The sequence below is a fragment of the Crotalus tigris genome, unplaced genomic scaffold (assembly GCF_016545835.1).
Source record: "Crotalus tigris isolate CLP2741 ecotype Arizona unplaced genomic scaffold, ASM1654583v1 scf7180000017588.1960692, whole genome shotgun sequence".
Lineage (NCBI taxonomy): Eukaryota > Metazoa > Chordata > Lepidosauria > Squamata > Viperidae > Crotalus > Crotalus tigris.
In genome coordinates this window covers 1,873,624-1,897,500 of record NW_024096494.1, presented here as the reverse complement: position 1 = coordinate 1,897,500, position 23,877 = coordinate 1,873,624, and the positions used below count along the sequence as shown (strand labels likewise).

Genomic DNA, 23,877 nt, shown 5'->3' with positions numbered 1-23,877 from the left:
ATGGTGCAAGAGATTCTGAGTACTTTCATGGCATTACATATTTTATTGCAACTTATTGAAAAGATTGGACTTAAGATATATTTGTTTAAATTTACAATTTTACCTTATCTCCCCTGCTCCACGTGATTTTTGGTGGAGGCTCCCCAGAAACAGGGATTTCAAGACGTAATTTCGTTCCCGCGACAACTGTTACCGTGTTATCATCACCAAGGCCTTCAAGGTGAAGCTTAGGAGGATCTGCAAAACCAAGATACTGAGGAAATTTCATGATAAGAAAAACATCTCAAAATTTGAATGTGTGATAGAAGAAACCTCTTCATATATACAAAGCCAGAGTTCATATAATGCTGAAGAAGAGTTTTGGGAGTCAAGCTAAAAGTCCCTAACCTTCCTAGGAAAAACAAAGCACTCGCTCAGCTATATAGTATCAAATTTAGCAACCATCCTCTGCCCAAAGACACTTTCCCAGGGAAACTGAATTATCAACTCAGCCATAAAACATTTAGAAGGCAAGCAATGATGAAATATTACCAGAATGTTCTGGAAATGTTACCAAAAAGCAAACATAGACTCTGAGAAGTAGGAACCATTTGATTAACCCTGTAACATTAACTCCTTAAAAAGAAACTATGTACTCGAATTACTGGGGTTTTTTTTCTCTTTCAACTCCCCCCCTGCTCAGTTATCTCACCCGATCCTAAAACTGACTTCATTAGATACCATACATGATGTGCTACAGCCACATCATACTGCTATTTATAATTATGTGCACACCTTAATTTGTACATAATCCTACACCTTTTAAGACATGTTTATTTCCAGCTCTGCCAATAACTAATTTATGCTTTGACATAATTGTGTCCTAGTCTCTGGTTCAGACATACCCCTGGAAAAATTCTCCTATAATATAGAGGATAGCAGAGAAACAATTTCTACATGTACATTTTAAAACATTTAATATATTCCTTATTATTTTTACATCAGTTCTTCCTATATTTTGTCTCAAATACTTATTAGCAAACTGATGTGTTCAGATGCAATAATAAAAAAGCATTAATATTTTTAGTTCCTTAGTGTGCTATAATCATGACTCCCAGTCCATTCCATTCCACTCCACTCTACTTCACCCTGCACTCCATCCTTATTTCCACTCTCCACACTCCATTCCATTCCACTCCACCCTCCATTCCACTCTCATTTCCACCCTCTATTCTATTCCATTCTGTTCCATTTCATTCTGTTCCATTCTGTTTTTCCTGTTGCAGCTCTGTGGGGACTACTCATTGGTAGTTTATGTTCAAAAGATCCTATCTAAGTGCCTGGCATCCCTAAGTAGAAATAAATGAATCAGTAAAATATGGTTCAATTTAGTCAGCACTAAATGGACAGTTGTCCTAATTTCTTTATGACTCATTCTCACTATACCTAATTAAGTAGGTATAAGTTAGTAAATTTTCTTTGTACTTTGGTATTAATAGACTTTCTCATAATACCACTGAAATATTTGGCAACTTCTAGTTGTTATTGTTATAATTTATTTCTTGGATTGATATTTAATATTTCAGAGTAAATGTCTAGTGCATGGTTCGATCTGGATTCTTCTTCCTGCTCAGACAGGCTGGCAATTTTGAAATTATACCAGAAATGGGAAAAATGGAGGATTCTCCAAATCCCATTAGAGCAATTTATTCCTACTCATAGACAAATAGCTGCACATATACTATGGAACATGAATAATTTGAAGTAGCTCTGCATTATGTGTGTGGGCAAGATATCGTGCAGGAGATAGCTGACCTCTTAACAAATTTTTTAAAAAGACAAGTCCAACCAATGACTGAAACTAAAAAGCATAATAAATTGCCACCTGGGCTGGAGTTGAAAGGAAATTAAAAGAAGCAACCAGGGGTATTTCCCTGGAGCAGTGATGGCGAACCTTTTAGAGACCGCGTGCCCAAACTGCAACCCAAAACCCACTTATGCATCGTCAGGTGCCGGGTGGGTGTGGCCCATTGGGTGGGTGTGGCCCATTGGGTGGGTGTGGCTGCGGTGGTAACAGAACAGTGGGTGGGACTAAAAAGTTCAATCAATCAATTCCAACTTTGCAAGATCTTTTTTTTCCGCAAGAAGATGAAATTGACTGATTGATTGAACTTTTTTTTTTTCACACAGCGACGAAGGCTTAAAGTGAAAAGGTTTTATAAAACCCAGATGAAGGCCTAGGATTGGGGCGACGGCGCGCATGCCCACAAAAAGCACTCTGAGTGCCGCCTCTGGCGCCCGTGCCATAGGTTCGCCACCACTGCCCTAGGGCGAAAAACCTGGAAAATTACATTTACTGCATATGTTCAGCTTTTTTCCCCCCTTCCAAAACTGCCAGAAATAAAAAGAAAAAAGAAAAGTACTTTATCAGGAGAATTGTGTTGCCTTGTCACTCTGCAAAGACAATTGCATAGCCTCCATGATACGATGCACTTTGTGAGGCAAGGTATAGCCTTGAGTGATATGAAGTGAAGCAATGTAACACTTTCACTTCCTTCGCTTTAGAAGGAAGAGAGTATTGCATCATAACAGTGCTTTGAAGAAGTCCTTGCACAAACTTTCATCAAGGTGAAGTTTCTTCTTAATTGATATAGTATATTATCTATATGGGACATGACATTATTAATACTGTGACTTGTACTTATTAGTAACCACATCAATATTTATTTAATTTGATAGCAGTTATGGAAGTCTACAATCCAGACCTTTAATGCTTTCCTCCTGATTCATTCCAGCTCAGATCAACATCTACTAGACCATTTCCTACAATATTTAAAACACTATTTTACTGTAGAAATGGCCAACACAATCACTGCAAATTATGTAGAATTCTAGAATTCCATAAGGCTGAAATGCAGGAAGCAGACTGGAAACTCTGGCTACTGCCTGGGAACTTTGAAGTTGCAATCCTAACACAGCAAGATAGTTCCAAGCTCAGTTGGCTTTACTAGGTCACTCCAGAACATCCAATGATCAGTCCATTTTAGGAACATCACATCACTTCTGTGCACTTGTCTTATAACCGGTATATAAATACATGACAGAGCCCAAAAAAGAGAGAAACGTAGGAGTTACCTATAACATGAACTTTGCAAGGGATGTTGACATTGTAGGCATCTGGAACAAACATGTATTCACCATCATCCTCCACAAGTGAGCTATCAATAATTAACCGATGGATTCTATAAAAAAAATCAAGATAGGAAACCAAAATAAATATCCTTATTCCTACATGGCCAGATAACTACAGGGGGCAGAGGGCCCCCACCCTGGAGAAACTGGGTGATGATGAATGTAAAAGGACAGTTAAACTGGAAAGATCCTCCGCATGATCCTCTCTGAGCTTGATTGTTAATCTAGAAAAAAATAATAGAGGAGACTGCATTCACACAATTGTCTTTCCTCTATTACACTTTCTCACAAGCCTGTTATTAATTTGTGTAGAACCTATAATAAATTTTATTGTTGTGAAAAGGTAAGGCAACTGAAAAATTCAGCTTTTCAAAAGCTTTTTGATCTATGGCAAATTCAGCATATCAAGCATCTCTATTGTGTGCAAATTGCAATATTAGGTAAACCCCAAATGAAAAAAATGAGCTTGAAACTTTCAACTTTCAACAATTTAGTGACTGTTCAAAGGTACAATGGCACTGAATGGTGTGACTTATGAACATTTTTCACAGTTACACCTTTGCAGCATCCCCAGACAATTACATTTATGATGGTTGCAGTGTCCCAGGGTCATGTAATCTCCTTTTGCAACCTTCTAACAAGCAGAGTCAATGTGGAAGCCCGGTTAGTAACTGGGTTACTAACTTATCAACTGCAGTGATTCACTTAACAACTGTGGCAAGAAATTTGTGAAATGGGCCAAACCCCACTTAACAAATGTCTCACTTAACAACAGAAATTTTGGGTTCAATTGTAATTGTAAGTTGAGGATTAAGTTGAGCACCTGAAGGCAGGACAAGAAGCAACGGGTGGAAACTAATCAAGGAGAGAAGCAACCTAGAACTAAGGAGAAACTTCCTGACAGTGAGAACAATTAATCAGTGGAACAGCCTGCCTTCAGAAGCAGTAAATGCTCCAACACTGGAAGTTTTTAAGAAGAGACTGGACAGCCACTTGTCCGAAATGTTGTAGGGTTTCCTGCCCGAGCAGGGGGTTGGACTAGATGACCTCCAAAGTCCCTTCCAACTTTACTACTACTACTACTACTATTATTATTATTATTACCTGTATACATTTTTTAAAAAAATAAGGAGGTATTGCAAAAATCTGCATAGAAACTTTATTTGAAAATTGAATCTTGAGTTCAAGAAGGAGCTATATAATAACATTTTGCAGAAAAAGAATGGTGGTGAAGGGTTTAATAATGTAGTCCTAGATATGTTTAATTAGAAATAAAGCTCAGTCAGTTTAATAATACATATTGCCATGTAAATTGATCCTTGTATCTATTTATCATTATTACTGCAGCTTTCATAAAATAAATGCATGGGAGCTAATGGTGGGGGAAGAAATTCATTTTGTTCATATTTATTTATTTATTTATTTATTTATTTATTTATGAGACTTATATACCACTTTAAGTGCAAGCACTCTCTAAGCGGTGTACACCAGTAAGCAACGTATATATAAACAATCTGGGTCCTCATTTTACCTACCCCGGAAGGATGGAAGGCTGAGTCAACTTGAACCGGTGAGATTTGAACCGCTGACCTGCTGAACATAGTCAGCTAAAGTGGCCTGCAGTACTGCACTCTAACTGCTGCGCCACCTCGGCTCTTTTAATATTTTAATTGAACGTTGGACCAATATGTGAATTAACTTACTTACCGTTTTCCAGATTTTGAGATTAGCTCAACCATAATTTAAAACTATTTTAATCACCATATCTTCATTAAAAACAATCCCAAGGTGAGCAAATACGGTACAAAAGTATATATATTCATAAAACAACATACAAAGGTGCTAATATTGACAATTATTTGGAAAACATGGTTGCAGTAAGCAAAATTGCAAAGAAAATTGCACATATCTGGAGATATGTACATTAAAATACAATTTTTAGAATTAATATTATTAAAGAAGAGTTCTCAAGCATAATGAACTAAACTTGAGATATTTACAGGAACAAATATCTGAACTTCATATATTTACATACAGAGCTGCAAAATTCTCTGTTTTGGCAACAGAGTTTTCTAATGCTCCCTGGAATCTTCTGAGAATGAGCAGGTTGGCACATACCAGGTGAAAACCGGTCATTCAAGAACATTCTGTTACTGGAGCACAGACTTTTGCACACGAGATTTTTGCCAACTTTATCTGAAGCATAAATGGAATGATTTGGAAGAATAATCGTTAGGACATGCCATACCCCAAAATGATTTTTTTTTTCTGAAATTCTAGTTCAATTTCCCAAATATCTTTGGGAAAATCCACTGTTTTTACTATCATTACTTCTCCTGGTCTAAGTTACAAGCTTACCTTCCTTTGTGATATAATTTGATGCGATCACTGGGTTGGAGCAGCTGCCCGTTTTTGTACCACTTTCCTTCTACATACTCAGAAATCTCACACTTCAAAGAGATCTCTTTGCCGAGCCAGACAGTCTGATCTTCCAGTGGACGCAATATCTTCAGTGGCCTCACTAAAGAAATGAGGAATGAAAGACTGCTAGTTTTATTATGGGATATTTGTTCAGTGACACCAGACTAGATCACACACTTACATATCTAGACTATAGCTAGGAACATAGGATGGGCCTGGTGTGTGTGGCCACCTCATTCTGAAGTGTCAAAATTGTCAATTGACAAAAGTGTCGATTGTAAATGTGCACAAAAAGGACTGCATATGCAATGGACACTTGCATAGATTTGGAAATCCTAATATTTATTCCTATATCTAATTTTGAAATCGCCCATCTTTCTCACAGAAGGACTTTGGGCAGTGTAGAAATAAGATCTTAGAACCTAAAAATGGCATATAAACTTTAAAAACAAGTAAGCATGATTAAAAGTTAATTAAAAGCCAGAGGGAGGATGCTAACCAGCCTCATGGCTACATTCCCCAGGCAAGGCCGCAGAATTGTTTTTCACCCTTTCCAAAAGGCCAGGAGGTTTGGGGCCTGTCTCACCTAGGGGAGGGAGAATGAGGACGGAGCAATGGCAGAGAAAGCTCTCTTCCTGGACCTTACCAGTTAGAATTCTTTAGCTAATATGCATCTACAGCTTACCAACTTTTTAATAGGCTGATATGAGATGAGGATATATTATTCTGTAAATATAAAAAATCCCTTTGATGTAAACATGACCCAGAATATAATATTTATTTGATGTAATAGGTTATCTGCTCTGTTGGCTTATACTTGTGGGTGGGGTTATTTTAAGCAATTCTAAGTATTATTTGAATCATTCTTAGCTGTCTTGAACAGCTAATCCATAAGACGAAATATACATTTTATTTATGTATTCAAACATCTATAGACTCAAGGTGATTTATAATCAGACGAAATAACAAACAATTATATTTATTTGGTCTAATGTTTAAGGCACTGGACTAGAAAGTGGGAGACCATAAGTTCAAATCCCACTTTAACCATGAAAGCCAGTTGTATGATTCTCTCTCAGCTCAACCCATCTCACAGTGTTATTGTTGTAGGTAAACTAGGAGGAGGAAGGTGTGTTGGATATGGTCACTGCCTTGAGTTATTTGTAAAAATAATAAAGGTGGGATATAATAAATAAAATAAACATAAACATAAGACAGTCTATTTGATAACACCTTGTCATTAAGCTTCTTAAAGCCAAAAGATTGGGGGCTTCCTTATCTCAAGAGGCATGGGATTCCAAAAAACTTTTTTTAGGGGGGCAGCCATTGAGAAGATAAAATATTAGGTCCCCAATTCCCTTAATGCACCCTCCCTCAGAAACATGGGATAGGCCATACGTGGACAGGAAAGATTTTCCTTAGGTATATAGGCACCAAGCATAGAGGAATTTAAAAGTAATAATCAATATGTTAAATTGAACTCAGAACCAATGTTGCCTGCAGTAGAAATGTTAGATTATTTAATCTGCTATTGATATGTCAACAGACAGACCATCATATTTTGGATCAACTAAAGGTACCAACTCATCTTCAAACCAGTCAAAGTCTATCTATGAGGTGACAAGGACATGCTAATATAAATATTTTTTTTAAAAAAAAGGATTCCTACTTATAAACTAGAAATAAAATCTTCACTCACAACCAACGGTCAGTTTGGCAGCTGATTGTCCTCCAGTTGTCATGACTGAGTAAGTTGCATTGTCAGCTTTTGTTGCTTCTTCAATAATCAAAGTGTGCTTTTTACCCTCGACTTTAACTTTATATCTTGATTTACCATCAAGGGGCAATTCCACACCATTCTTAAACCTGATGAACAATAACAACATCTCCAAATGATATAAATTAACTTGAAAATACCCTTACTTAAAAAAAGGCATCAGAATCTTTATTTGATTGAAAAAAGCCATCTTTTAAATGAAATAAAATAAAACAAAAAAGAAAAGCTTGGTATATGAGACAAACAAAAGAGGGATAGAGGGAAATCTTGATCAGGTAGGATCAGGATAGATCAGGAAAGTTCTATAAAGTTGCAGAATTTAGCTTATTTTTTTTTTTTTTAGGCCAAACACACCAGCATCTGTAACTGTGATCAAAGAAAGGCAAGCAGGTATATGCATATACAAAGTTGCATGGCTTTGACCTATGTAGCACCATGTTACTTTTGTTTTATCCCCTCTGCAGATGCCAGAGAAGAAGCGTGAATTTTATCTTTGGTTTTCACTTTCAGAAAAATCATAGTACTATATAGCTGGAAGGCTTATTTTGGCCATAAGATCCAATCTCCTATCTAGTGCAACAGTTTTACCATTAAAGATATTTCTACACCATTATTAAATTTCACCATAATCAAGTTTTATTCAGGAACTGTGAAACAAATTGGCAATCAGGAGGGATCTCATACATCCAGAAGAGCCCTGGTAGTTCAGTGGTTAGAATGTAGTATTTCAGACAAACTCTGCCCACAGCTTGGAGTTTGATCCTGACAGGGCTCAAGATTGACTCATTCTTCCGAGGTTGGAAGGTAAAATGAGGACCCAGATTGTTGGAGGCAATATGCAAATAATGCTTACATTGTAAACCATTTAGAGTGTGCTATAAAGTGCTAGAATGTAAGCCTAAATGCTATTGTTGTTGCTATCCATGTATTTGTAATCCAGCTGCATAGATTACTAATAATATATATGTAAATTGAAGCCTTAATTTGTTTTGAACCAGGGAAGCTCTGTCTTCTTCATTCCTGGCAAATACTCTATATCAGGCGTATCAATAGTATCTTGCTGGGAGCACAAGTTCCTCCTTCTTGGAAAAGAGCGTTTATATCATTGATTCCGAAGGAGGATCAAGATCTTACAGAGCCTAAGAATTACAGGCCGATATCATTATTAAATGTAGATTACAAGATTTTTACAAAAATTTTGGCAAATAGATTAATGCAGGTTATGAAGGATTTGATTCACAGTGATCAATTAGGAATCATAACAGGGCGATACATGAAATATAATGTTAGACAAATTATTAACTTAATTAAGTATCTGGATAAGAACAATCAGATTCCTGTGGCTTTTATATTTTTGGATGCTGAAAAAGCCTTTGATCAATTAGATTGGCAATTCTTATTCTCACTGGTAGAGAAAATGAATTTTGGGGATAATTTTTTACATGCACTTAAAGCTATATATCAGCAACAATCTGCTCAAATTGTTGTTAATGGGGGATTGACTGAGACTTTTAATATTGAAAAAGGGACAAGACAAGGATGCCCATTATCTCCTTTGTTATTTGTTTTGACATTGGAGATTTTGTTGATCCAGATTCAAGAATCAATGGTAATCAAGGGCATAAAGATAAGAAAAAATGAGTATAAATTACGGGCTTTTGCGGATGATTTGGTTTTGATTTTGGAACAACCGATTAGAGCGGTTGATTGTCTATTAGAACTTATAATACAGTATGGAAAAGTTTCTGGTTTTAAAGTCAATAACCATAAGACTAAGATATTATCTAAGAATATGTTAGCCAATGACAAGGAAAGTTTGGTTAAAGCCACAGGTTTTCAGATGGTGAAAAAGGTTAAATATCTGGGAGTATATTTAACTGCCTCAAATGGAAAATTGTATAAAAATAATTATGAATTACTATGGGCAAAAGTGCAAAAGGATTTAAATGACTGGAAAAAACTGCAATTGTCATTGTTGGGGAGAATTTCAGCTGTAAAAATGAATGTTCTACCAAAGTTTCTTTTCTTGTTTCAGATGATACCTATTTTAAAAAAAGATGTAAATTTGGAGGAATGGCAGAAGGGTATCAATAAATTCATTTGGGCTGGGAAAAAAACAAGAGTTAAGTTTAAGATTTTGCAAGATGCCCGAGAAAGAGGAGGACTTAAAGCATCTAACTTGAAATTATATTATGATGCAGCCGCCTTAACTTGGATAAATGATTGGCTTAATTTAACAAATAAGGATATTCTTGTTCTTGAAGAGTGGGACTTAATGTATGGTTGGCATGCATATTTAATTTTTAATAAGAAAGTGGACCGGGCTTTCAAATCACATATTTGAGGAGTGCCTTACTTCGAGTTTGGAAAAAGTATTATTATAGGTTAAATTATAAAATACCTATCTGGGGGATTCCTAGACATGCAATTGAGGGGATTTCTAAGGGGATGAATTTTGATAAAATTTCGTATAAAGAATTATTAACTTGGTCAGGTTCGGATTGGCATCTAAAATCTCTAGATGTATTAAGGCAAGAAAATATTCTACAGTCATGGTTTCAATATTTACAAATAGTGGACAGGTGGACTGTAGATAAAAAAGAAGGAATAACACTAGAAGATGGAAATCTGGTTATTCAGATTAAAGATCAGAGTCAGGCCCATATAAAAAGAATTTACAATGCTTTAATAGAATTAGACTCTGAAACAGAATTGGTTAAAGACTGTATGATTAAATGGGCTCAGAATATCCAGGATCCGATCCCATTGGACTTATGGGAGACAATTTGGATTAGAAATGTTAGATTTACACAAGCTCAAAATTTGAGGGAAAATTTTTATAAAATGTTTTACAGATGGCATTTAGATCCTAAAAAATTATCTTGTATGTATCCAAATTTACAACCCAAATGTTGGAGATGTGGTAATATGGATGCGACATATTTTCATGTTTGGTGGAATTGTAAAAAGGTAAAGGCTTTTTGGATTATGATTTGGTGGAACATTCAAAAGATTTTTAAAAGGAAGATAAAGTTCACCCCTCAATTATTCTTATTGGGTATCTTTGTGGATTTAAATGACAAAGAAACTACTTTAATGTTGAATTTATTAACTGCAGCAAGGTTATTAGTAGGCTCATATTGGAAGAAGGACTCGTTGCCTACTTTAGAAGAATAGATATTTAAAGTTTCTAACTTTGCAGAAATGGCAAAAATTTCTGCTTATTTGAAGGATCATACACAAGAAAGATATATTATTGTATGGAGAAGATGGATAGATTATATTCAGAAAAAATATGGGACTATAAAGTTTCATTTATTTTATGAGTAAATTTTATAGTAACTGTTGTAGAGATTTGTTTATATGACTTAATTTAAGGGGAGTTAAAGATTAAGTATGATGTTTTTTTTCTCTCTTTTATTTTCTTTTTTTTTATTATTGTTAACTTTCTTAATAATAACCCTGTATTCTGCTCTGGGAAGCGAGTGGGGGGGGTTGAGGGTGGGTGGGTGGGTGGGTGAGTGGGTGGGTGGGTAATGATAATATAAACATGGTAAACGCTTGGGCATTTCCCCTATGCTGCGTTCATGTGTGTGAGAGGGATGAGAGGGGAGGAAGGAGTAGGGTGGAAGTAGGATGGTTAGAGGAGAAGGGGAGGGGAAGAGAGTAGGAGGGGAGGAGAGAAAGAGGAGGGAAGTGGGGAAGGATTAGAGAGGGTGGACACAGCCTGGGGGGAATGGGCAGGCGGTACCAATGGTTAGGAATTTAATTGTATTTTGTATCAATAAATGGAAAATAAAAACCTTTTAAAAAAAAAACTGCCGGCCCATGGGCCGGACATGTCACGACAAAACCGTGCCCACCCCATTGCTGGGGAAAAAGCTCTGATACGTCACCCGACATCATATGACGTCACGAGTTTGACATGTCTGCTCTTGTGAAAGATTATCAAGGCCTTGCATTGTTTGTCATCTTTAGTGATTTCCATTTAGCAAGCATTAAAAAGCCTTTTTATTTTTCAGTAAATGTGTTTGGTTCATAAGGATCCAATTCAGCTAAAGAGTCATAATCAAATTCAGGTAAAAGAAATGGGAGTGAAATTAGGTGTGACTGTCTTAATTGGTTACCACTAGCCTTAGTGAAATTCAGGTTTAAACTATTTATGAAAGAATGAGGTAATTGGCCTACCATTTCACATTTGCATCATCTTCAGACACTTCAACTGATAATTCTATTCTGTCACCAATATAACCATTGGTATCTTCCAGGCCTTTTGTCACTATTATTGGAGGCTCTGAAGGAAGAAAAAAAAATCATGAACAAAGGATCACAAAGACTCATTTTTTTAAAAAACAAATAAACAAACAAAAAACAAGCCATCTCTGATATTAGGTGATTTCTCATGCTATAGCTTTCTTTGAATCAGAGAGACCAAGTTCCTACATACCATCTGGAAAAACGAAGTTCTCAGAGATTTCAGAGGCTGGTCAAGCATTAAATTTTAGGGTTATATATACACTTAGTTCCATTTTGCATTGGATTCCAAGATCCCCCCACCCATTCAACCAACAATAATGGAGGAACTCTGCAGAGATTTATTGGATCCTTCATTTTTAGATCTTATTGAAAGGTTCCCATTTGTCCACAAAATGAGGGTGATTGTCTGTTAAATGGGGATAAATCTGAGTTTAAATTGTCTGTGTTTAATCTGAAATCTATTGCGTAGGCATTTATTAAATTGAGATTTGACTCTATTAAAGAAATGGACAGAAGTTTTGAAATAACAATAGTGATTCATTACTGTACCTCTAACAAACAATTCAGTAGAGCATTTCTCATCTCCAGCTGTGACATGATAACGGGCATCATCTGTCAGCGAGCAGTTATTGATAAATAAGATTCGCTCATTACCTTTGTGTTCAAATATGCACCTATGAGAAAATGGCAGATTAACAAAGTTGGAATTATTAGAAGATGTAATTATTCTTCAACCTTCAGATCCTAAGTGGGTACTTCACTGTAAAGTGATTGATGCAACAGGAGGTATTCAAAACACTTATCTAATTAGGTCACTGTGTCTGACATGCAGGTTTCTTTTTTAAACTGTAGATAGATAGGCTATGTGCAATTATAGTAGCAATTTGGAGGTAGGTATATTTAGCCTTTCCTTCTTGCTGTAGTCTTGACAACAATGAAGGATTTTCCCCCAAACAAAAATGATTCTCTTGTTCTCTCTTCTCCAGCGAATATTTTTTGTACTAAATTCCTCCACTTCCACATGTCTGGTGCTTTTGTAGGATTTGGGTCCAAGATTGATGCAAAGATAGATTTAACATTTGTCCCTAAAACTTTCTATGGTGTGGGGAAACATGCAGTGCAAATGCAAACTTCAAGAGTTCTGAACACAACAGTCACTGAAACCTTAGCTCAGGGAAGATGGAAATAAACGTAACAGGAGCCTAGTTCCATTCCTGCACTCTTGACATATTTTCAAAAGTACAATAATAGCTGGGGCAAAGGAGCCAACATTTCTGGTAGGCCATTTGGCTCCTGGGGTACGTAATGGGATATGGCGCCTTTCACCTTAAGATCATTGGTTCACATTTGTTTCAGGTCAATAATGACCAAAGCTCATTGCCATCTTGCAGCTGCTCAATAGTTTGGAGTTGGTGTATTCAGGTTAGTTAGTTCTTAAGAGAAGTCCTGGCTTTGGAAAAGAAAGCATTGAAAGAGATACGGACTGTATTTTGTAAGTCAAAACTCTTTCACACTTGGGGTCAGAAAGTTAAAGGACATGGTGGAAGACTATACCTTATGCCACCTTTAATCTAATATTAAACACTGAACTAAAGGGTTCTCATCATTCAGTTTCTCAGAGGTCCTATTAACTAGCTCATCTTGCTTCCTTGCTTCCTTTCTCCTTCTATATTTCATTGCTAATTGACTGTGATGGAGAGAGTTTCCACAAGAACAAGGATCTACTGCAGTGATCTTCACTGAATTTTTAAAGGCAGAGCTAATCTTATTGGCTCAGCAGAATTCAACCCAGCCCAATACTTATGTTGAAAACAATCAACATACCACAGAATATGCTGCAAATGTTACAATTCTCTAGAAGCATTTATCAAGGAGAGGGAAGAATACAACATGTAGATTTAGTCTCAAGATAGAGGCAGCCATGATTTAACAGGTTATTGACATGTTTTGCTACTAATCATTTCTCATTTCTGATGATATGATGAGGGTAATTATTCTCCTATTGGCCATCTGTGATTGCTGCAGGCATACCCTCTCTGTCTGGGCACCCTTGACAGAACCATTCTTTGGCAGAAGAAGAATCTGGTTCTTTCTAATCAGACTCTCTCCTTCCTCAAAGAGCAATTGATCCTCACTTCTGCCACCCCTGGCAGACTGAGCTGGTGATCCTCGGGCATTGAGGGCTGGCAAAGAAGCATTGGGGGTGGTAAGCCATTTTTAGTTCTAAGTTCATAGAGTTCTTAATTTAGTTTTTTAATGAGTTCTCTGATCCCATGAAGCAATCCAAAGGACTATAGAACTGACAATTAAGGACTTGCTTTTCTGCATTTAAGTTTTTCCCTTTTGTTATCACCCTTCCAACTCCTAGGAACAGAGATGGGTGGGTGGCAAGAGAAGATAGAGAAATAGAAATCTTGGGAAATTGTTCTTTAGCTGTTGGTTCTCTAATCAACTGGCAGCTAAAGAGCTGCTTCTTCCCATCTTCTCCTACCAGCCTGAGAATGGGATGAGAAAGGGGGCATTTTTAACACATGTCTAATGGTCTTCTGGAAGATCACCAGACATATGTTCAAAACAAATAAACAAACAATAGCCCAGTTTTAAATATTGGATGTGAGAAGAAGTACTGCAGGATGAAGATTGGAGGCTCTTTAGCTTCAACCAATGCTGCTCTACCTTACTTTCAAATATCAGATAATTAATTTAAATGTATCCAGAGAAGACCACTGGATATAGGTCAATATTCTTCAAACTGATCTGGCTGATGGATGGCTTCTCCCTGGTCTAGTGGTGGCAAAAGCTATAAAGTGGCTGCAAGTGTTTACTATATTAATTACATTCAACTATTACTTCACTGGTGTACTAAAAGAAGAGGCGGGATAGATTTTATGGGAGTCTTTGCTTCTTTTGAACTGTATTTTCCTGTTTATTTTTCATTCTATAGCAACAAGGAATAGGTTGCATAGGATTCTCAAATCATTTGTTCAGCCACCAAAGCCCTAGCCGCCAAAGATTGTTGACATTAGCTTGCAAACTGTACATTAAATGATGTAGTTTTCTATAGATTTTCAAGATAAATGCTTAATACAACCATACTCAAATAAATACCCTTCTAATCGCTGCCTGTCCAAACAAACATACAAAAAAGAAATTCCTTACAAAAGTGTCAGTTCTACTTTGCTGCCATGGATCATCTCATTATTGCTCATGTTACCCAGATTGGGGTAATCTATAATGCTGAGAAAGCAAGTGAAGTGTAGGGAGTCAGAGAGGTCTAGTGGAGGGGGACCCAAGCTTAGGAGTAAGGAGACCCTTAAGAATGGAAGTCAGCTGAGTGATTTTGAACCAGTCACTCTCTCCAATTCTTAGTCTGGAAAGTTGAGAAAACATCCCAGAAACTAACGATGGCAAACCGCTTCTATGATATTGCAAAAAAAAAAAAAAAAAAAAACCACTTGATGGACCTATCCAGAAAGTTATCAGGAGTCAAAACTGATTCTAAAACAAAACAAACAGATAAATAAAACCAGGGCTTTTTTTGTCATAGAACACTCCGAACAGAGTTCCGGTACCTTTTTTGGATGGAACCTTGTAAGGTAGGCAAGGCAGATTGTATAACGTGTGAGTTCCGGCACCTTTTTTTTTTTTTTTTTTTTACAAAAAAAGCACTGAATAAAACTCAAAACTGCACAGTAAATGAATAAAGTCATGGTCCTTTGCCACCAAGATTGCTTGTCCCTGAGCCCATATAGTCACAAATCTCTTCTCACTAATGCCCAATAAGCTACCATGGTTGTATCACCAATAGAATATGAATAAGAAAGATTCTTTATATTTAAGTCAATGCACATACTTACTTTCCACTTGGTCGTATTTCTTGGCCATTTTTATACCACTTTAGTTCAATTGTTGGATCAGCCAGCTCCACCGCAAACCTTACTCTACCTCCTTTGTCCACTTGATAAGCAGGATCCAGAATCTTAGAAAAGGCTGTTGTTAAAAAAAAATGATGACAACTGGCAGTTAAAAAAAAGAGAGCCTTTGGAAAGTAAAAGTTGATATTTAACTTCACAAAATCTAAATGAGTATTCTAGCTGATTTTTTAATTATATTTTATTATAGTAGAGTTTCCAGATCTGAACTGCAGATCTCAAGATGAATTATTACATGGTAGCAAAGTGAAGCAAAGTGAAGCAAACAACCTCACCAATATCTTCTTCTAATCTGTATTTTTGCAGCCAGTACATGCAAGAGCCCTACACTAGGTAAAAATTAACTTCATTATGAATTAACATTTCCTCCCAAAAACTCAGTTTGGACAGGGAGAGGGAAAGGGAAAGAAGGAGCCCTATTTCCCCAGGTTATTGTAAGTGTGTATTTTGGAATTTCAATGCATAATTTCTACATAATTAGCTCCATTTCAAACATATAGACCTGGCTTGTACTTCCCTTTTATTCTCACATATTCAGAGAAATATGCAAAGGAGAAACTGTTGAGTTGTCATTGACAATGGAGCTGGATACTTAAACTGGTAGTGTACATGAAGACCAAAAGAAATTGAGCTGCCTAATTAAATCCAATTCCGTTCTGAAAGCTCTAAAGGAAGATTTTTTTGGGCAGCGGGGGGGCGGGAGGGAGGGATTCCTGGGGGAAGAAAGAGACAACTTTCCCAAGCAATTAATACCTGCACTCTTCTTTTCTTCCCTGCGAGTGCGCTTCAGACGTTTCAGCATACCCCTCAGGTCAGTAATTCCATACTGAAATGCAATCTTCTCATAGTCATTGGGATTTGCATTCTTCAGGAGTTCCCACACATCTATTTCTGGCTCTTCCGGTTCCTGTTTAAATTCCCTAATCAGGAACAAAGATTTAAAAAAAACAAAAGAAAGAAGAAAAGGGATGCGGCCCAGATTAATGAGACCTCGTACATTATGAACGTGGCAACTGGAAATGAAATCCAACGAAGACTATGTCTGAAATGCTTTAGCTAAGCTTAGTTAGGTTTAGGAATGGGTTTGAGCTAAAATGTCTGGTTATGTTGTTAAACATCTTAATAGCAGAAAGGAAGGGAATAACAGGATACACACTTACCCCATGTCTTCAGTGGGCAGCATATTACAGATCTTGAATTAGCCCTTTGAAATGGAAACCTATGCATTTTCACAAGAATGAAACTAGGAGTCTGCATTGTGCATTGTCTCAAAACTGTGAGATATACTAGAAATAGGAAATGTCAAAGTGTCTGGGATTAACAACAAATGGATTAGTTGGGTCAGGAATTAAGTATGGAAATCATCCATTAATATTTTAGTCTGAAACTTAATGAGATGTCATTTACTGACCCACAAAAAGGACATAAGTTAATGATGTCCTTCATTCTAAGAACATCACTATCATGATTAGATTGCTTTCCCCTGCCATTTTAAGATTTTTGCAAGGATGGACTGGTGAAATCAACATGAAAGTCAGACACGTTCAGAAGAATTCTGTCTACTAGCCATAGTTTTTGAGTATCATCAGAAGTGTAATACTGAAGTTCAATGTTTCTATATTTGAAGATTACTTTTACCATGGGCCTTTACTAAAATTAACCTAGAATAAAAAGAAAGTGGCCAGTCAAATCTGCTTTGAAATTAGCCCTTTGAAATTAGTTTTCTACAACCTGATTTTTCCAGATGTTTTTCTAGATGTTCCAGAATTTCCAGTCGTCATGGAGATCAAAGTCTAACACATCTGAATAACACCAGATTAACAAAAGATGGATTTTAGACTCTTCTTAATTTTTAGTGTGGTGTGATCCTGATATAATTGAAATGACTTTAAAAAACTGTTCTCAGCTATAATACTTGCACAAAGAAAAATTAACATTCATAACATGAAAACTTATTCATACATCTTATGCTGATCTTACACATTAAAAAAGGGGGATATATTGAGAACAGAAATGAATTACATTGTGTTGGAATAAACATTTCTCCAAATAAAAGTTACTGGAAAAGATTCTTTTTTTAATTACTTCAAGAGATCATTTTGTATTTAAAAGATGGTAACAATGACTGTAACTGATATTATCATAGCACACTGCAGAAAAACCTTATATTCTTTAGTATAACAAACAGTGAATTAACATCTGTTGCAATTCTACACAACCACCTTGTCAATATATTGGAAAACTGGAAGCAGCTAGGAAATATTCAGATAATTAAATTATGGTATTAACATTTATAGTGGCTTTACTGCTTATTTGTTTATTACATTTAGAATTTGCTGAGCTTGGCTACTTGATGGAAGACTGCAGTACCTTTCCAAAGATCATATCAAAATATAAGCATGTTGTAGAATTTGCATACATTCAAGAGGCTTTTTTTTCATTCCAATATTCTGGCTGTGCTTTCTAGCTACCAGAGAGCCAGCCACCTCCATCAACAGGAATCAAAATGGGGACGTGCCCCTTTATTTTTGTAAATAATAAGATGCATCATGATTTTCAATCCATGATAAGGAAGTGTTTTCCATTTAATTAAAGATGCTTCTTTCATCAAGATTTGTTCTTTACTTCAACAAAGAACACCTTGGGGAGATCACAATTTATTTCATAGATGAAAAGACTGGTTGGGTATATAATAGGATGAATCTTTCATTTGTTTTAGACAATTCTCTAGCAAGTGATGTAATCCTTTTCTCTCTTCCTAGAAAATACTTTGTTAAGCATAGTCTGATTTTTTTTTCTAAAAAACAAAAGTCATTAAAATATGTTTACAATTATTAAAAAAACAATCTCAAATCAGTAAAACCCTGTCATTAACTATTACATTCATAACAATAAATTTTTAAACCTACTTAGCTTCTAATATCTATTTTTTTCTCCAGGGAGTGATACACACACACACACACACACACACACACACACACACACACATACTTTGATACATACCCATCTGCCTTTGAAATTTAGTTGATTACATCACCATTGATAGTTTAATCTAGAATGTGGCCACTATCTGATGCAAGGCAAAGGCTCAGATTTCACAAATACAATTATGCATTTGTCCAATGATCAGGTTGTTGATTGTTGACCTAGACTATAATGTAATCTGACGTCATGCCAGGTGCAAAAGATCAGGACCACATGTTAAGGTCCAGTTAAGCTGATTTGTAGCTACTGATGCCTATGCACAGGAATATTCTCAACTAATGGTTAGCAACTGCTAGGAATTAGATATGGAACCACAGCAAGGAGGTTGGACTTGCTTGTGGCTTGTAGGTATTCCACTCCAGCACCAGATTGTGCGACCCCTTCCCTTACATCAATCCATTAATAGGTAGCCCTCAACCTATGTTTAGCATAAGTTCGAAGTTATAATGGCACTGAAAAAAGTGACTTATGACCAAGTTTTGCATTTACAGCTATTGATCAAAATTTAGGCTAACAGCAGCACTGGACTCATGTGATCACTTTCTCAGCTAATTTCCGACAGGCAAAGTCAACAGGGGAACCTAGATTCAATTAACAACCCTGTGATTGGTTAACAATTGCAGTGATTTGCTTAATAACCATGGCAAAAAAGGTTGTAAAATCAGATGCAATTCACTTAACAACTATCTTGCTTAACAATGGCAACTCTGGCCCCAATTTTGGTTACAAGTTGAGGAGTACCTTTAACTTGGCACCTGTTCTTTTGAAATCAGCAGCAATGAATGGTTTTAAATTGACACTGATATTCCACCACTAGCAGCTTAAAATATGCAGAATGTATTGAGTGAACATTCAGAATTTTCAAACCTCTAAAAAATGGATACTTTAAAAACCCAGTAAAATAAGTTTAGAAAATTATGAGTAAATTTGGCATAAGCACTGTCATAAAAGCACTGAAGTTACAAATTGAAAAGAAGGTTGCAAGTAGGATATTGATTGATAAAAAAAATCATGCCATGTTTAATAAAACAATTTTAGGAGGTGAGAATAACTGCATCATTTGCTAGAGATTTGTTTAAAGGAAATAATTAGGATAATTGAGCAAAATTCAGTTACATTTAGACAGGAAGTAGATGCCTATTTCCATGTCCTTCTTGATTGTCAGTATCCTACCCTTGGTGACTGAACTTTCATTTTTAATACTTAAGTGAAGTCCTCAGATTCACTTCAAAGCACGACAACTCTATCAACATAACAATATATTTCTATACATCTATTCTATGCAAATACAGAGACATTTATATTCATATGCAACAAATTAATACAGGCAAAACCATCATTTCTCACTATCACAAATTCTAATAAAAGTGTTTTCCATGCATTAAGTTGCATCTTAATAGGAAACCTCAAAAGTGAAGCCAAGCATATGAAATATACATATGGGAAGAGAAAGGAGAAATGAAGACCTGGCAGGAATAAATGAAAAAAAGGTTGGTTTGACTTTTAAAATATTATTGTTTAATATTTAAACAATATTTAAATATTTAAGCAGCACCTGCATTTTCTGTGCCGCATGAGAAAAGCACATCTTTCTTCCCCTGTCCTGACCACTTTCTACAGGGGGACAATCGAGAGCATCCTGTCATACAGCGTCACAGTCTGGTTTGGAGGCATCACTGCTTCAGACAGGAAAGCGGTGCAGAGAGTGGTGAGAATGGCCGAAAAGATCATTGGCAGTGTCCGTAAGATTGTCTGGGACCCTACACATCCTCTTCACGACCTGTTTTCCTTGTTACCTTCTGGGAGGAGGCTTCATGGTATCCGAAGCAGAACATCCAGATTCAGCCAGAGTTTCATTCCATACAGCATTAACCTTGCAAACTCTCAAGCTTCCTCCTTCCATTATATATTCAAGATGGACAATATTTAATATTTATTTGCTACGTATATGTAGGGATGTGGGTCTATACATATGTTGTTCATAGTATGTTTAGGTGTGTGTCATGTATGTGTTTCACTTTGAGAGCGGGCAACTAAATTTCATTTTTGATGTGTGCCATTGTGCCCACAGTATAAAAATGACAATAAAGATTATCTTATTGGAGATTGGTATCTGCTGTGATTTGGAATCATACACTACCTATTCCTCATGTTTTTATTTAATTTTATTTAATAGGCAGTGTTAGAATCAGTTTAGGTATACATATATTCGTTGACTTGCAACAGTTTTTTAGTGACCGTTCGAAGTTACAATAGCAGTGAAAAAAGTATGACTGCTTTTCACACTTAACGATTGTTGCAGCATCCTCACGGTCATATTATTAAAATTCAGACGCTTGGCAACTGGCTCATATTTATAATGGTTGTGGTGTCCTGGGGTCATATAATCACATTTTGTGACCTTCTGACAGCAATGGGAAAGCCAAACTCACTTAACAACTGTGTTATTAAATTAACAACTTCAGTAATTCACTTGATAACTGTAGCAAAGAAGATCATAAAATGGAGGAAAACTCACTTAAAAAATTGTCTCATTTAACCACAGAAATTTTGGGCTCAATTGTGGTCATAATTCAAAGACTACCTGTAGCGGTTAAGGCACTAAGATAGAAACCGGAAGGCTATGAATTCTAATTTTGCTTTAGTGCAAAGCCAACTGGGTGACCTTGGGCCTGTCACTTTGTCTCAGCCCTAGGAAGGAGGCAATGGCAAGCCACTTCTAAAATCTTGCCAAGAAAACTGCAGGGACTTATCCAGCCAGTCAACATAAACTTAAAGCACAAAATAAAATAATTCAATTTATCCACCACCTTTTGCCAAGTGATTCCCAATGGCTCACAATACAATAAGAACCTTGGTGGTGCAGTGGTTAGAATGCAAGCTAACTCTGCTCACTGCTAGGAGTTTGATTCCTTTGATACTGACCAGCTGAATATTGACTCAACTTCCATCCTTCTGAGGTCAGTAAAATAAGGACCCAGATTCTTGGGGGCAATATGCTGACTCTGTAAACCTTTTAGAGAGGGCTGTAAAGCAGCGATCTCCAACCTTTCCAGCTTGGTGGCCCGGCCCAGTGGGGAGGAGGGGCATGTGAGTGGCAGGCACACATACGTGCACAGCTGCATTTATATGATCGGTGCATGCACGCTCCCTCCACTCATGAGAATGGAACTTCACGTCTGAGCAGAGGGTGCTTGCGCTTGCACATGAAGCTCCATTGCACGAGCAGCAGGCACTTGCATTCGCGCACAAAGCTCCACTTGTGTGAATGGACACTTGAGCGGAGGGCACTTGTGCTCGCACACAAAGCTCTACTCACATGAGCAGAGGGCTCTTGTGTGCAAAGTTCTCACTTGCCTGTTTCTCCTGTGGCCCAGTTTCCAACAGGCCATGGTCCGGTAGTGGGCTGCAACCTAGGGGTTGGGGACCCCTACTGTTAAGCACTATGAAGCAGTATAAAAGTCTAAGTGGCATTTCTATTGCTAATCCCATTAGAAAGAAAACAAAAGAAATGAAGGATCCTCGGTGCTCTCTGAGCTTGGTTGTTTTCTTGCAGACGTTTTATTACCCAAATTAGGCAACATCCTCCATCGTTGTAAGGAGTGGGGTTTGCTCTCAGTTTACATTCTGATGGCTTGCCCTGTCAGTGTTGGTGGGGGTGGTCTTAGAAGTTCTTTGGTTGGGCTATTTGCTGTTGGCTTGTTTGGCAATTCCTTGATTGGGGTATTGTTTACTTGATTTTTGGTCTGATATAATGCTATAAATATTCTCCTTTATTAATAAAAGAAATGTTGTGGGAAACTATACGCACCTCTTTCACCACGCAGATGGGCAAACTTGAAATGGGATCTCATTCTTGAACCTTAACTACTATTGTTCTTGTAGTTTTATTGAGCAGAATAGGATATTGAAAACCAAAACAATATAGAACTGGACACTTGTTTATATTGTTAATCATACTTCAGGATTTAAAGTACAGCTGACAGCTTCTTGGATTATTTTAATTTTTAAAAAATGTTTCCATGTGTCTTGTTTTATAATACCTTCTCAAATTCCAGAGAGATGTCACATAATGAAAACATGTACAGTTAGACTGCAGTAAAGCATTTTGTAACATTCTAGCAGAAAGCAGGATAAGAAAAGTTTTCATCTGTGGTCTGTATGTTTGGAAAATGAATTCTCAAGATCAGTATAATTAAAAAAAAATTCCATACCAGGATCATTTGTTTGAATTTCTCATCCCCATGTAGGGAAAAAAAAGCATGCAAGACAAAACACAGAAAAACCTCATCCAATGTTATACTTTAACTTATCTGAGATACTTCAATGTTATTTTTAAAGCATAATATGGTATCAACTATAAGAAAGAGCATTATAATCTAGGATTTAACTCATTTCTTGTCATTGTGCTGACAAATGACTTAAATTTAAGCAAGTGTTGTTCTTTTGAGAACTCAGCTTTTGTAAATTAAAGAAGCTATAACATTTTCTGAACGTATTAACTCTACACCTGACATTTTCTATGCACGAACTTAACCATTTTGAATAAACATTTGCTCACTTCATTGCTTGGTTCTCACCTACGTTTCAGGAGACCACTAAAGTCAAGTTCTCCTGCATCCTCTTGTCCTTCACCACTGTTATTAATAAACAAACAAACAAACAAAAACAAACAAACAAAAAAGTCTTCATTTAATATGCAGAAAGTCAAACAACACATATTGCATATATCCTAGCTGCCCTACCAATGCAATATATATGCAGACACACAAGGAAAAACTATTATGTCAACACAAACTTGTATTCTTTTTCACAGGATTTACAATTTCTGTAACAAGCATTTGTGAAACATGAACACAAAGATTTGCATTGCTCCAGGTTATACCTGCTCAGGCAAATTCTTGTAAATAGAATCATAAATTTGCCCCAATTTGTGTTATGTGTTTGTGTAACACAAATGTGTTTTTAAGGTGAGTTAGCACATGGGGCTTTGTTTTAACAGCTTCCAGTGTGTGTACCTAAAAGTACATAAATAAATAAAATAAAGGGCTTGTGCTGAACTCAGCTTTAAGTGTAAATCAAATATTTGCATTGTTATTTGTGCTGTGCAAAACAATGCAAACCTGTATGAAATAAGTTAAATATCTTTTAGACTAGTTAGCAAGGAGAATCTGAGAATCTGAGATCCTACCCCACATGCACAATGTGTTGCATGATTTTAAAGATGGGAAGTCATAAAGATAGTTAAAAATAGACAAATGCATGTTTAGAACATATTGAGCATTAACTCTATCACTGAAATATTTATTAAATAAGGTTTAATGTATTTTGCTT

The 23,877-nt window shown here is 36.4% G+C and overlaps 1 protein-coding gene across 13 annotated transcripts in view; it reads right to left on the bottom strand.

The window, feature by feature from the left end:
- The window catches only part of MYBPC1 (myosin binding protein C1), a 107,523-nt gene that overhangs the window by 26,337 nt on the left and 57,309 nt on the right, over nt 1–23,877 (bottom strand). For all 13 annotated transcript variants that reach the window (XM_039362576.1, XM_039362566.1, XM_039362599.1 and 10 more), the window contains 9 exons: nt 23,124–23,180; nt 16,312–16,478; nt 15,484–15,616; nt 12,176–12,300; nt 11,558–11,663; nt 7,292–7,458; nt 5,530–5,692; nt 3,115–3,221; nt 104–237 (listed from right to left, as the gene is read on the bottom strand). In XM_039362576.1, coding sequence (XP_039218510.1) covers nt 104–237; nt 3,115–3,221; nt 5,530–5,692; nt 7,292–7,458; nt 11,558–11,663; nt 12,176–12,300; nt 15,484–15,616; nt 16,312–16,478; nt 23,124–23,180 — 1,159 coding nt within the window. The remainder of the gene's footprint in view (nt 1–103; nt 238–3,114; nt 3,222–5,529; nt 5,693–7,291; nt 7,459–11,557; nt 11,664–12,175; nt 12,301–15,483; nt 15,617–16,311; nt 16,479–23,123; nt 23,181–23,877) is intronic.